This window comes from Notechis scutatus, chromosome 1 (assembly GCF_049901735.1).
Source record: "Notechis scutatus isolate UNSWTSFEM ecotype Mainland chromosome 1, rNotScu1.2, whole genome shotgun sequence".
NCBI lineage: Eukaryota > Metazoa > Chordata > Lepidosauria > Squamata > Elapidae > Notechis > Notechis scutatus.
Genome location: NC_142009.1, coordinates 164,234,845 through 164,247,558, shown reverse-complemented (window position 1 = coordinate 164,247,558; position 12,714 = coordinate 164,234,845). Strand labels below are relative to the sequence as shown.

The 12,714-nt window shown below is 40.6% G+C and overlaps 1 protein-coding gene across 4 annotated transcripts in view; it reads right to left on the bottom strand.

The window, feature by feature from the left end:
- Window positions 1-335: 335 nt before the first annotated feature.
- Window positions 336-12,714, bottom strand: part of FN1 (fibronectin 1) — a 90,870-nt gene continuing 78,491 nt past the window's right edge. Inside the window, exons 39-45 of one of the 4 annotated variants that reach the window (XM_026673150.2) lie at window positions 11,199-11,662; window positions 9,599-9,737; window positions 7,292-7,450; window positions 5,665-5,790; window positions 3,072-3,178; window positions 2,318-2,410; window positions 336-1,250 (exon numbers count right to left, since the gene is read on the bottom strand). In XM_026673150.2, coding sequence (XP_026528935.1) covers window positions 1,176-1,250; window positions 2,318-2,410; window positions 3,072-3,178; window positions 5,665-5,790; window positions 7,292-7,450; window positions 9,599-9,737; window positions 11,199-11,662 — 1,163 coding nt within the window. In that variant the 3' untranslated portion in view covers window positions 336-1,175. Of the gene's footprint in view, window positions 1,251-2,317; window positions 2,491-3,047; window positions 3,179-5,664; window positions 5,791-7,291; window positions 7,451-9,598; window positions 9,738-11,198; window positions 11,663-12,714 lie in introns of those variants that run through there. The other 3 variants (XM_026673151.2, XM_087949409.1, XM_087949408.1) reach the window with 3 other exon arrangements.

Sequence of the window (12,714 nt, the reverse complement as noted above, 5' to 3'; positions counted from 1 at the left end):
AATTTACTTTTCCATTCTGGTTCCTATGTGGATGGACCAAAATGTGCATGTTTAAAAAGACAGTTAAAACTTCCAGTCAGGTAGACAGCTGACTGGGCAATAATGGGGCAATAATCTATTATCAATCTAATTTCCTTTGGAGCTTTATTTTGAGGGGAAAAATAGGGAATTAAAGAATTTAGCAAACTTTCTATGGCTAACTAGAATACCTAATATTGGTTCTCTTTAGTTCCATTCTGTTTCTGTGGACTGCTAAGTATAACAGTGGTGTCAGAAATGATTACAGATTGCTGAGCTCAGATTAATTAGAAAAAAAACCAGACAATACTTAACAGTTTGGTGAAACCTTTTATTAAAAGAATTGTCTCTCAGCAGAAAGCTTTGGCACTTACAGTATAAAAAATAATCACTGACCATCATTATATCAAATTTTTCTGTCAACAGTATACTAAATGTCTTTAATGTATTTTCTTGTAGAAAAATATAAAGACATTTAGAGATGAAGGGGGTAGGTATAGAAGGAAATTGATGTTGATAAATAACAGTACGAGTTACATATATACCGCTAGGGGGGAAAATTAGGATAATTTATAAAGATTAAGGCTGTGCATATTATAAATACCACAGTAATAGGATATGTAGTTCCTATTGACGCCTGCATGTTAGCAGAACATATTTCTCTTTTGGATTTTCATTTGAGTATTCAGTATTTTCTCTCCAATTTTTTATGGGCCCGAGGGTGCTTACAAATTGCTGAGCATTATTAGCAATAGTTGCTTTAAGGAAAATATGGAACAATATTGAAGGACTTTGAGAAAAGAATGGACAGCATATCTGCTTCCTTGCTGAAAAGAAGATTTGAAATGCACCAGGATTAGTCTCCTTTGGACAAGCTGTGAACTGAGCAAAAGTGGAGAAGTGCAGCTGTTCTAAGGCTTATCAGTCAGGCCTGGGATAGGAAAATCCAGATGACCACCAGAGGACAGAAAAGAATCTAAAGTGTTTTGTATCTCTTTGCTAACAAACCTGTGGTCATCCAGATTTTATGAAGCCCAAATAAGATAGCTGAATGCTTTCATTACCACAAGATAATATAGATCTGCTTTCTCCCAGCAGCATTTATAGTGATAGTCTTGGCTGCGACCTCTTTTTGCTTGATGTTAAAATCTTGATAATTAATCTCCACGTTGGATCTGTGCATCTGAGTGTAGATGTAAGGGATAGAAGCATTCAATTGGACAATGGATATTCTGGAGGAAACATGAATAAATATAATTAGTAGTCATAATGTTAAAAGACAGCAAGTATCTTACTTGAAAGTATGGATAATCTGAACAACATTTATACTATTGGTTCTTCATGAAAAATCTTTATATGACCATTTGATTTTAGAAGAAAAATTCACTGTGCCTCACCATCTGCAGCAACCTGAGATTAGATCAAAATACATGTGACATTATAGGATGTAAATTCTGTCCTTCTGTACTTAGATCGTAATGTTTGGCCCAAATACATAATCACAGACTTTGCTTTTTTGTGCACATTTTATCACTTGACACCTACAGACACCTATGTTAATGTAATTGATGCTTAGGCCTCCATGGAAAAGTGTTTTGTATTTGTGTATATTTTGTTTAAGTCTTACCTTTTCTAGTTTATATTACTGTAATTCTATCACGTAGAATGCAAACAGACCCATATAATTTACCAAAGAAAGTGACATTATTTGAAATCTAATATACCTATTTTTTTCCTAATATTTTCCCACAACTGCAGTGACCACTTCTTTAAATAAATCAAGTGTTGATTCACTAGTTGGGACAGGAGTTGACCTACCTATGACTTTGCCCAAAGTTGCCCAGCTGGCTTTCATTTTTAAGGCTGGATTAGAACTCACAGTCTCCTTGTTTCTAGCCTGGTTCCTTAAACACTAGACTAAACTGCTTCTAGTTGAATTCTAATGCAACTATCTTTCAAGTATCCATCTCCTGCTCCAAGTAAAAAATCTTGAAATCTTAAATATAGTGGAAAGGCTGCCAAATTATACAACAGTTTACTTATTGATGTGTACTTCCTATAACTAATGTTAGGAAGCTGTGAAATTTACTTTAGAATATATGCTCCAGTATTTTGGCCAATGGATAAGGCAAAGGGACTCTGAGCACCAAAGGCAGAATTGCATATTTATTCTTATACAGTAGAACAGTCTGCAGAATCATAACATCCAATTAGTGGAAAAATATTTTATTCTTAGTATTGATTAAAATTTAAGAACCACATATGAACCTATAGAACCTATAGGCAAATGTCCACTTACAGTGTTTGGGCTTTGTTGCTCTCTCTGTGAATAGGTTCGACTAGCAGAACCTTCAGATTCACCAGGTCTACGGCAATTGTCACAACGCCAGCCCTGTGTAAATTAAATAAAAAAAATCCAGTCCTGAATGTTTGAGGGTATTTTCAAATATTGTTGGACTTCACCTCCTTGACCTGGCTCTTTGGGATGGGGAATCTTGGTAAAGATTCCAAAAGCATTTGAGGAACAGAAAAAAACCTGCTTTCATGTCCAGATTTAAAGGAGGTGGCTATACAATGGATTAAGGAAATAATATAATTTCAACAACTCCAAGAGAAGCAGATTTAACGTAAAGTTTTTATAGCTGCCCACTCAAATATGTCTTATAGGCTGTTCTTATTAAACATTGCTGCAAATAACAATTTATGAAAATAATGGAGGTTTTAGGTATACACATATCATATAAAAATAACTTTTTAATTTTCCATCATCACTTTTGATAATTTTATCTGATTTACCATTTCTCATAAGGTCTGTTTTTAAGATACAGTCAATCCTGTGAATATGAATATTTGTATGTACCAGATCAACTTAATTACTTGACTGGTTTCTACTACACACACACACACAGTGTCAAATATATCTAAAATTTAAAATTGACATCTTTTAAATTGATTCAGAGCAGTCGTTTTAAGTGCTTTCAGCAGGAGCATGAGATTATAAAAATTGACTGGTTAAATAAACAAAAAACATGACATAGAATGGAAATGCCTACCTGTTGTCCTCCGAAACAAGTACATGAGCAGATGGCCCCAAGATATTCTTTCTGCCACTGCTCTCCTACATGATACATCTTGCCATCATCATAACAAGTTGCTTCATCTGCAATCAATTAACGAATTTTTCAAAAATTGGAGGACTATCAGTGCTTTGTTAACTGATGCATACATTGTCATTATCTTCAACATGAGTTTCATCCTAAAACACTGCCAAATTACTGTGTTTCCCCCAAAATGTGACCTCCCCCAAAAGTGAGTCCTCCCCTTATTTGGGGGGGCTAATGTAAGCCCTACCCCAAAAATAAGCCCTAATGAAGTGGGTGGGCATGGCCAGCCCAGGAGGCAGCCCTTCCCTTCCCTGTCATCTTGGCCTCTTAACCCCGGCCCGCGGGGATCCAGAAGGGCCGGGAGTTATGTGTCTCTGGGTGCCCACCTCTACCCGGCTGCTGCTGCTTGAGAAAAGGATGAAAAGGCAGGCAATTCTGAAAGATTGTGGGAACCATGTGCTTACGGTCGTAGCAAAGTGCAGCCTATCCCTTTCAAGTAATCAAATGTCAGTGTGTGTGTGTGTGTGTGTGTGTATGAGAGAGAGAGAGAGAGAGAGGGAGGGGGAGGGGGAGGGAGAGAAATGATGGAGGGGAGTAACAAGAATTGCAGGCGAGGCTGTTTGAAAGGGGTTCCCCTCCACCGTTTCTCTTTCTGTCTCTGTCTCTGTCTCTCTCTCACACACACATACAGACATTTGTTGAGAAACAGCAGAGGGCAGGTTGGGTAAGGGGACTGAGGGCAGGTTGGGTAAGGGGACTGAGCCTCCCCCACCTCCAGCTTGGCATCTGTTCAGAGTGGAGCCCAGAGGCCCAGCACCTGTGTGGGTGACCCCCACCTGGCCAATGCGACAAATGGGCTCCCTCATAGTGCCTCCTCTCCCATGTGAAGCAGCGGCTGGTGCAGGCTCCGTCTGTGTGGCCATGAAGCGGAATCGTCATGGCCGGTTCTTGCCCACAGCGTTGGCGGCCAGAATCAGGTCAGAGCCGCCACCAGCCAAGATCAGCAGGCCACACTCAGTGAGCTGCAGGTGCCGTGCATGCGCAGCCACTGCCTGGGAGAAGAGTGTGCTGGAGCCCAAAGGCTGAGCCTCGCTAGCCTTGGAAACCAGGGATCTTGCAGGCATACTGCAAGGCCGCCCAAATCCCCAGGTTGTTTGCAACTCAACCAAGTCACACAGCCGTCCACCCCAAACCAAGCAGCGGGGAGGCTTTGGGATGATGCTCGGGACTGCTGAAAAGGCTCCCCCTCTACGAGCTTTCAGTGTATCCCAGGATTGCAACGCTGAAGGCTCAGCAGGAAAACGGGGAGGGTTTTTTTTTTCCACCTGACCTTTTCTCATTCTGTGCTGAGCTTAAGTAAAGGCTGAAGACTTGGGTGGGAGCCCTTTTGGTGATCGGCAGGAAAATTGCGAGGGGGATTTTCCTTCCTGTCCTGCTTTTCCTGCCTGTACTCCTGAAGCCTCCCCACTGCTTGGTTTGGGGCGGATGGCTGTGCGGCTTGCTCAAGTTACAAAAAAGGCTCCATCCCGAGAGCCTTCAGCGTTGCAATCCTGGAATAGCCCCTACCTTCCCAGCACTGCTCTGGGGCTTGCACAGCTCTGGGGGTAGGGCGGCCATTGGAGAAGCCCTGCGTGGATCCTGCCTGCTTCTGCTTCACCTTTGCCAGGATGGCAGGCACTAGAAGGTTGCTGTCCTCGGTTGGGCAGTCTCGAGTGTCATCCCAAAGCCTCCCCGCCACTTGGTTTGGGGCGGATGGCTGTGCGGCTCGGTTGAGTTGCAAACAACTTGGGGATTTGGGCAGCCTTTATGTGGCCAGTATGCCTGCAAGATCCCTGGTTTCCGAGGCTGGCAAGGCTCACCGTTTGGGCTCCTTTCTTGCCACCAAACCACTTGGGGATTGTGTCCCTGTACGCTTCGGCAGCCCTTTGCAAAAAGCCTTTGCCGGAAGAAATGGAGCTTTGGAGCGGCACACCCATTTTTCCCAAGCTCCACTGGTGTCAACAGAGGCTTTCTGCAAAGAGCTGCCAAAGCCTACAGGGATGCAACCTCCCAGCAGGTTACAGCAAGGAAACGGCAAATGGAGGGAAGTCCTGAAGGACCAAAGCCTTCCCTCTGTTTGCAAATGTCCAGGCCTCAATACACAGAGAATAGAGGCCTAAAGTGCAAGATCACGCGAGATCAGTAGCGTGAAAGCTCACATGATCTCACGGAACGTTAGGCCTCTGTTCTCTGCAAATGCACTAAAACCCTGAAGCAACGATGTGAGAACAATGTGACAGAGAAGACAACTTAGCGAGATGAGGCTCCACAGGTGGCGGAGGGGGGGGGGGAAATAGACAGAGCGAATGTTGCAGAGCCTCTGTGGTCATTTGTAAGGGTGAACAACTGCCGTGATGCTGCAACGTTCATAATTTTGGGACTTGTTCATAAGCGCTAGGGGGCGCTTATTGCGTAACTTCAAATGTTCGCTAAGGGAATGCTCGTAACTCGGGTATTACCTGTACAACATAAATCAGAGACACTATTCATGAAAAATACATACGAGGGTCACACTTGAATTCTCCTTTTCCATTTCCAAGGCAAGTGCAGCTCATCACCTGGCCATTCTCTCCATGCCTATCCCACTTCTCACCGATCTTATAGTTCATCCCACTGTCATGACACCACTCTGAATGAAACAAAATAATAGGTGGAGGTTGAATGATCTGCCATTGCAGCAGCTTTTAATACAAGTTGATTATTGTACTGGGTGTCATCTGAAACTGATATATTGATGATAGGAAACTACACAAAGCAACATCTTAGTTGAGAAAGCTCTGCTCCAAGGCCACTGAAATGAAATGACAACTTAATCATAATTGGACATCTTAAGAAAGTCTGACCAGCTCAAAGTTGACTCAGCCTTCCATTCTTCTGAGGTTGGTAAAATGAGGACCCAGAATGTTAGGAGCAATATGCCTACTCTGTAAACCACTTAGATTTAGAGAGTGTTGTAAAGCACTATGAAGCAGGATACAAGTCTATTGCTATTTATTATCAACATTTCAGACATTTTCTACCTTTGCAAATGTGAATACTTGCTCTTAGGTCAAGGCAACTTAGTAAGTGTGTTGAAGGACCCTGATTCAATGACCAGTGTCTTTGGGTGCACAATGCTGAGAAAATCCCTGTTTGAGCTCCAGAACAGCTCCTTCCAGTGAACTCAGTGACCCAATGTGGGTATGACCTCTACTCAAATGTGTAGCAATTTACATATCCATATCCTGGGGTCAGCAAAAATTTCTTCCTAAAATTTCATCTCAGTACCTTATTTATTATTGGAACATAAAATGCATCGTATGTAATAGATAATTCAAGATTACTGTTGTTTTAACAAGCTTTTTGACTCCACAGGGTTGAAAATATAGGAGAATAACTGCTCAGCTATAATCCACAGTATGGATAAATCAATCAATTAAGGTTTCAAGTTGGATTCTAATAATGTCTGCAAATGCTTACAGTTTGCATTGTGTGATTGTCTGAATAGAGTGATGGATTACCTTAGAGGAGGGTCCTACGTTGAGACTAAATCATAATTAGACAGAGGTAATTTTCTGGTTAGGACCATAGTACTCTCAAGAGCCACAACATAATCTGAGAGTTCTGATAAAATCATTATGTTGATGGAATTGCATGTGACAGATGTGAATGGATAGGTTGAGTGACAGGACAATGATTGGCTCAAAATTCACCCAGTGAAGGATTAGAACCTTAAGTCATTCTCCCTATCCCAGGCTCTATACCTTTAAAAAGTCATAATCCTGATATTCAGCATGCAAGTTGAACCATGTTTGTACATTCTCTGTTCCTGGATTCATGATTATTCCTGAATAATCTGAGCTTTATTTTCCATATTTCTGATTAACTGCTACATGCCAACCAAGAACCATGCTTTCAAAATAACTCTTGTTAATCGCCAGTAATAATGAGTCACTAATAAGACCAAATACAGGAATACAAATTTGTAACGAAGTAATTTCAAGGTAAATGACAAAGTAGACTACAAAAAAGGGGGAACTTATGAACATTACAATATGGGCATTACTCTGGTGTAGAAAGATTTAAATTAATACTTAAGAATTCAGTATGTCTTAACTATTAGAAAAAGAGATGTACAAGAAGGTACTCACTTGAAGAATCACATCTGAAATGTCCACTACCAAGACCTAAACACTGACACCACAATTTGAATCCTGTTTCAGACATCCTTTCCCACTCATCCCCAATGGAATAAAAAGAACCAGTGAAGGTATCATAACATACATCATCAGTGGGTAATCTTCCAGAAACTGGAAAGCAAAGTAAATAAAACATTGTTAAATCTTAAGTTCTTCCTTCCCTACATTCTGCAGGTAATGATGAATCCTCTCTACACTCCTTATAACAGATGCCTCATCATAATTACATGGCATGGAATTCTCATTCAGTTTCCCTTATTATTTCCAAAAGAAATCAGTACTTCCCACTGTAAAAGGCAGCATATTGAAAGAACTGAAATGCACATTCATGGATTAGAGGTTCAGATTGTAACACAGAAAGGGGAACTGAACTGGCCAAAGGACTAACTGTTCCCTTCAAATAGTCTAACAAGCCAGCTATCAGTAGCTCAGCTTCCCCATCTTTGCACAATCCCATCTCTGTGTAGAGGAAAAAAGAGAGATCATCAACCTGCATCTCAGAAAAAAAAATGCCTTCTTCTATAGAGGGACATGGGAAAGGGAGAACATGGAGACCTGCCCTAATCTGAATGTTCATTATTCTTGCTTGTATCCAAGACTCCCCAACGGAGACATCCTTTCTTAACTGACTGTACATGCTCTCATTGTATGCAGTTATATTCCCTAATGCTCTGTGTCTCATATGGAAAGTTTCTATGACCTTTGCAATTCTTAAAAGAGAATCTATGGAAAGAAGCAGAATTCAAGTCCCACATGCCAAGGCTACAGGAAGAAAAGCACCCATAGTCAGTGTGTATTCCTGTACATGCAAAATATTCCAACCTTCTAGATTGAGATTAAATCAAACTGGATTTCTTTGAGCGCCGGATCAACATTGTAGTTCTCCTCTGCAGGCTGGGCCAGGGGTGGGGATGGAGGTGGGGAAACAGGACAGAGGTCCTCCTGCAGCACTCTGCCAGCCAAAATGGGGCACGGGGGGCCACGCGCAACCCCACGTGGCCCGTTCACAGTCTACACAACCTCCTGCAGCACTTTGCGGGGCATGCCCCATTTTTGCTGGCAGAGTGCTGCATGAGGCCCCCTGCACCCCGTTTTGGCCAGCAAAATGCTGCAGGAGGCTGTCCAGGCTGAAAACAGGCCATGCAAGGGCCACACAGCCCCCCCCCCCAGTTTGGGCTGCCAGAGGCACCACGGGCCAGTCCTTTTAATTTCCAGGATGGCCCACGGGCCAGATTTAAGCACCCCGCAGGCCGGGTCTGGCCTGCAGGCCTTGAGTTTAACACCCCTGTTCTAGATTAAGACTCCCAGGAGACATCTTGGGAAACTGCTGTTAGCTAAGGCAAATGCCAAGAGGAGCATTCAGTGTTATAGGAAGAATTTAGACTGTGGATTTCTGCCTTTTTTAGACACTCAGACCAGCTATGAAGAGGTTGTAGTGTTCAGTATCATATCATTTCAGACTGGGCATAAGGATCCTTCTTATCATTAAGACTTTTCCCTTTAAATACATTATTTTTCTTAATGAGCTTTTTTTAACGGAGAAAAAATTTCAGTTGCGTGAGCACTCCCATCTGCAAATGAAACAGCAACCGCAAATATTGGCTGGTAATCAAGGAAAAACAAAGTATTCCGAACAGGTTGTTTTAACTAGCCTAATAGGGAACTGAAGAGCTATGGTGATTAGGATCCTGGAGTAAGACAAGAAGCATTCCCATTTCCCCCCCTCAGACTAGATTCCTTTTATGGAGCTGCTGTACAAGTAAACAAGACTATGTGTGTGTGTATATAAGGCCAAAAAAAAGAGGGCTCATGTGTGCTCTCTCTAAAGGACTATGAAGATAACATGAAATTAGTGCAATCATCAGCTAGTAAAAGATTAAAAAAAGGAGTCCCTGCAGGTTTCATTCTGCTAATCGTAGCTGACTTTAGGGGCCAGTGCACATTTCCATTTCTAGGCCAGGGTGTGGCAAAACATGAAGCACTGTTACCTTCCCATCAAAGTGGTACCTGCTTATCTACTTGCATGTATATGTTTTCAAACTGCTAGATTGGCAAGTGCTGGGGCAAGTGACAAGAGCTCACTTTGTCACACGGTGGTAGGACTTGAACTGTTGGAACAGACCTTCTCTGGCGTCTTTCAAGCCACTGAGCCACCGCACCTCTCTATCAACTAGTAAACAGTCAAAAAAATACCACTGTGAAATAAAATTAGCATAAACATAAAAGTCATAAAAGTAGAATGTTCTCATTTTCACTCACCATCATTGCCCACGGTGACCATCTCTTCAAGAACTCTGTGTCTTCTCTGATTTTTAACTGCTTCTACTATGATGTTGTAGGTTGCCCCCCGAGTAAGACCCGTAAGAGTAGCACTAGAATACACGCCAGGAACTTTGATCTGTGGTTTGAGAAAATGTTGTTTAAAACAGTTTTTAAAACTTTTGTGCTTTCTAGCCATATAGAAAACTGGTTCTTACACTTTTTTCGGGTACTGAGCCATTTAGCAAAAACAAAACAAAAAAAACAGGAGAAATGATTTATATTATAACCTTTAACTAACTTTCTTATTATCTTTAGTGTGAGCAATTACTCTATTTCCCTACCTCTGTATGCCTTTTTAGACAACAGAAATCTACTCTGGAATATAACTTTAGCCTTCTTTATTCACAACTCTTGTTAATTTTAGTAGGATTTCCTTTGATGTAACCATGCTTTGACTGGCAGCTTATTGTTTTGCACCTAAAAGTGTTTACTCGGATACAAGCTCTACTGAGGTGGCAGCACTCAGCAGACTTTGGATGAATTCAGAAGGGCAGTCCTAGTTTATACATACTGTAGATAGGAGACTATCAGGTGATACACATCTCCAAATTAAACTGAGAAATTGAACAAACTTTAGAGGAAGCTACTTTGACATTTTTTTGCTAAGAAAATTACATAGTCCTGCTTATGTAGCCACCAGAGCTCAATCTTAAGCAAATTTTATGCTAATCTTGCTCTTATCGGCTACTTTTCTATTTAAAGCCTATTCTCTCTAATATTAGTAATTATTTTTCACTTATGTTCAATTAATTAGCTCACCTTTTTTCATTGCATTGCTTTATTGTTTGACCATATATTCTTCTTTTTTGTTATATTTTAATCTTTTAATCCAGTTATTGTTAGTCAGCATGGTGATCGAACAAATGCTATTATTTAGAGGACAGATTTACAACAGGAAGTGCAAAGGCCCTAAAGGTGACCCCTGGAGCTTCTGCAAAAGTGGTCAGCAAGTTGTAATTGTCACTGTCTCAGCAGGAAGACAATTAAACAGGTGGGGAATAATTCTCTTACCTGTGCTGTGCAAATGCAGCGATCAACTCACTTCCTTCCTATTTCTAGCTCTTTCCATTCTAGCCTCTAAAATACAGATTTCTGACCAGATTTATGTGGCTTTCCTATTCATCTCTCTTCCAAACTCTGCTGTGAATAGTTTCCATGTGAAGTTGTTCTATAAAAATCCCTATTTCAGATTTTTTGGGGGGTCTGATTCCATTCTTAGAGGTATTGGTCTTCCAATCTAGCCATTTCTGGCCTCCTAAAGAGACTTCAACCCACACTGGATTGTGGTTTCTTAGACTTGGTACTCTCTTCTTAAGAGACACTTTAATCCTCAACCACAGGCAGCACTACTGCTTTTCTTCTTAAATCCTCATTCTTAAATGATAACTTCAACATATGCAAATTTCATTGTTGCCCTAAGTGGACACAAAGCAACACAATTGGTTCAGCTTATTTAGTAGATCTTATACAGAAACTATTATTAAAGTAAAAGCAATATGGGCACATTGTTTCATCACTAACAATTTATCTAAGTTACCTCAGTAGGTTCTTCTTCAGCACTAACAGGCTGGCAAGAGATAATGTATTCAGAGCTATCTGTATAAGGTGTCCATGAAATAGTTGTCTGAGAAAGTGCTTCCTGGGGCCTTGTGTAATTATCCTTGGATAGAAGGGTATGATGATAAGAAGGTTTGTCAACATCAGGAACTTGAATGGGATGATGGATCACCACCACTGGCTGTTCTTCTTTGTTTGGTTTAGCCCCTCCTGGAGTTGCTGGAGTTGTGGGGGTTCGAGACCCAAATTCTTCCACAATGACTTGTTGACCTGGGTTGCTCAGGATGGATTGCTGACCAGAAGAACCTGGAATTGGGATACCATTTCCATTGTCATAGGGGTTGTTTGTGAGGTAAGGTACATTCTCCAGAACAGAAGGCACATCCAATATCTCTGTCACCCTTTCACCAGGATGTGGTGGAGTTACCAGCCGGGGAAGCTCATCTAGCCAAAGAAAGGTTAGAAGCAATGAAAGCCAGGTGCTGAAGGCTCCAGCAAGGGTTCCATTTGAGATGGAGGAAATCTGCCCCATAATATCTTAATTCAAGCAATTAAATGTTAGCAATCTTCTCAAAAAAGCAATATTATTCTGCAAAGCCTGGTTAAATTACTCCCATAGCACTTGAATCAAAAGGCGAAAGAAAGCATTGTAATTTGGAACTAAAGCCAAGTTAGAATGACAACCAAAGAACTTCTTGAAAGATCCATAAAAAGCAAAAGTCCCATTTGCCAAACTACTGAATTACTGCTATATTTATAAATAAATGAAATTAACACCTTAACCACCTTTACTGCTATATTGCTTTCAAAAAAGATTCTTAAGGGAGAAATATTATATATTGCATTACACATATTTACATACTTACAAAATCAGTTCTCCTAAAATGTCAACCCTTGGATTCCCATCTATGCTTCAACATTGAATCTACAGTTTCAACTGGAGAGCCAACAAATTATTCATAAGACTTTTATGGATCTACTTTCTGCCCTTTAGTTATGAGATCATAGGTAAAACGGCAGTTTTCTTTCACCAATAAATGCATAGTTTCATTTGTTATTTGTTATAAATCACTATTTTTCATAAAATATAGCTGATTTAGATCTAATGAAAGCACTAAAATAATGAAACAGAGAGAGCAAGAGAGAGTTTTAACCCACTGGAAGCAATAATTCAAACCAAATTATCCCCTTTTACTGAGTTGATGGAAATAAGGAAGTATTAAACTGTAGCTGAAATCTACTTCAATACTACAATATAAAATTATCTGTTTACTTGGAATTAAATGCTCTTGAGCAGAGAGAATTTTCATTCTGAATAAATTAGTAGAGCAGAAGTGATCAATTTTTTAAATAGTGGAATGGTTTTTTTAAATAAAAAATAAAAATCATTTTCAGGGGATTTGATGTCATAGTAAGAAAGGCTGGTTTTGCAGGCCATTTGGGGTGCAAGTAGTGTGTTTTTGAGATGTTAGCAATCAAAAAAGTCCTTCATCTTG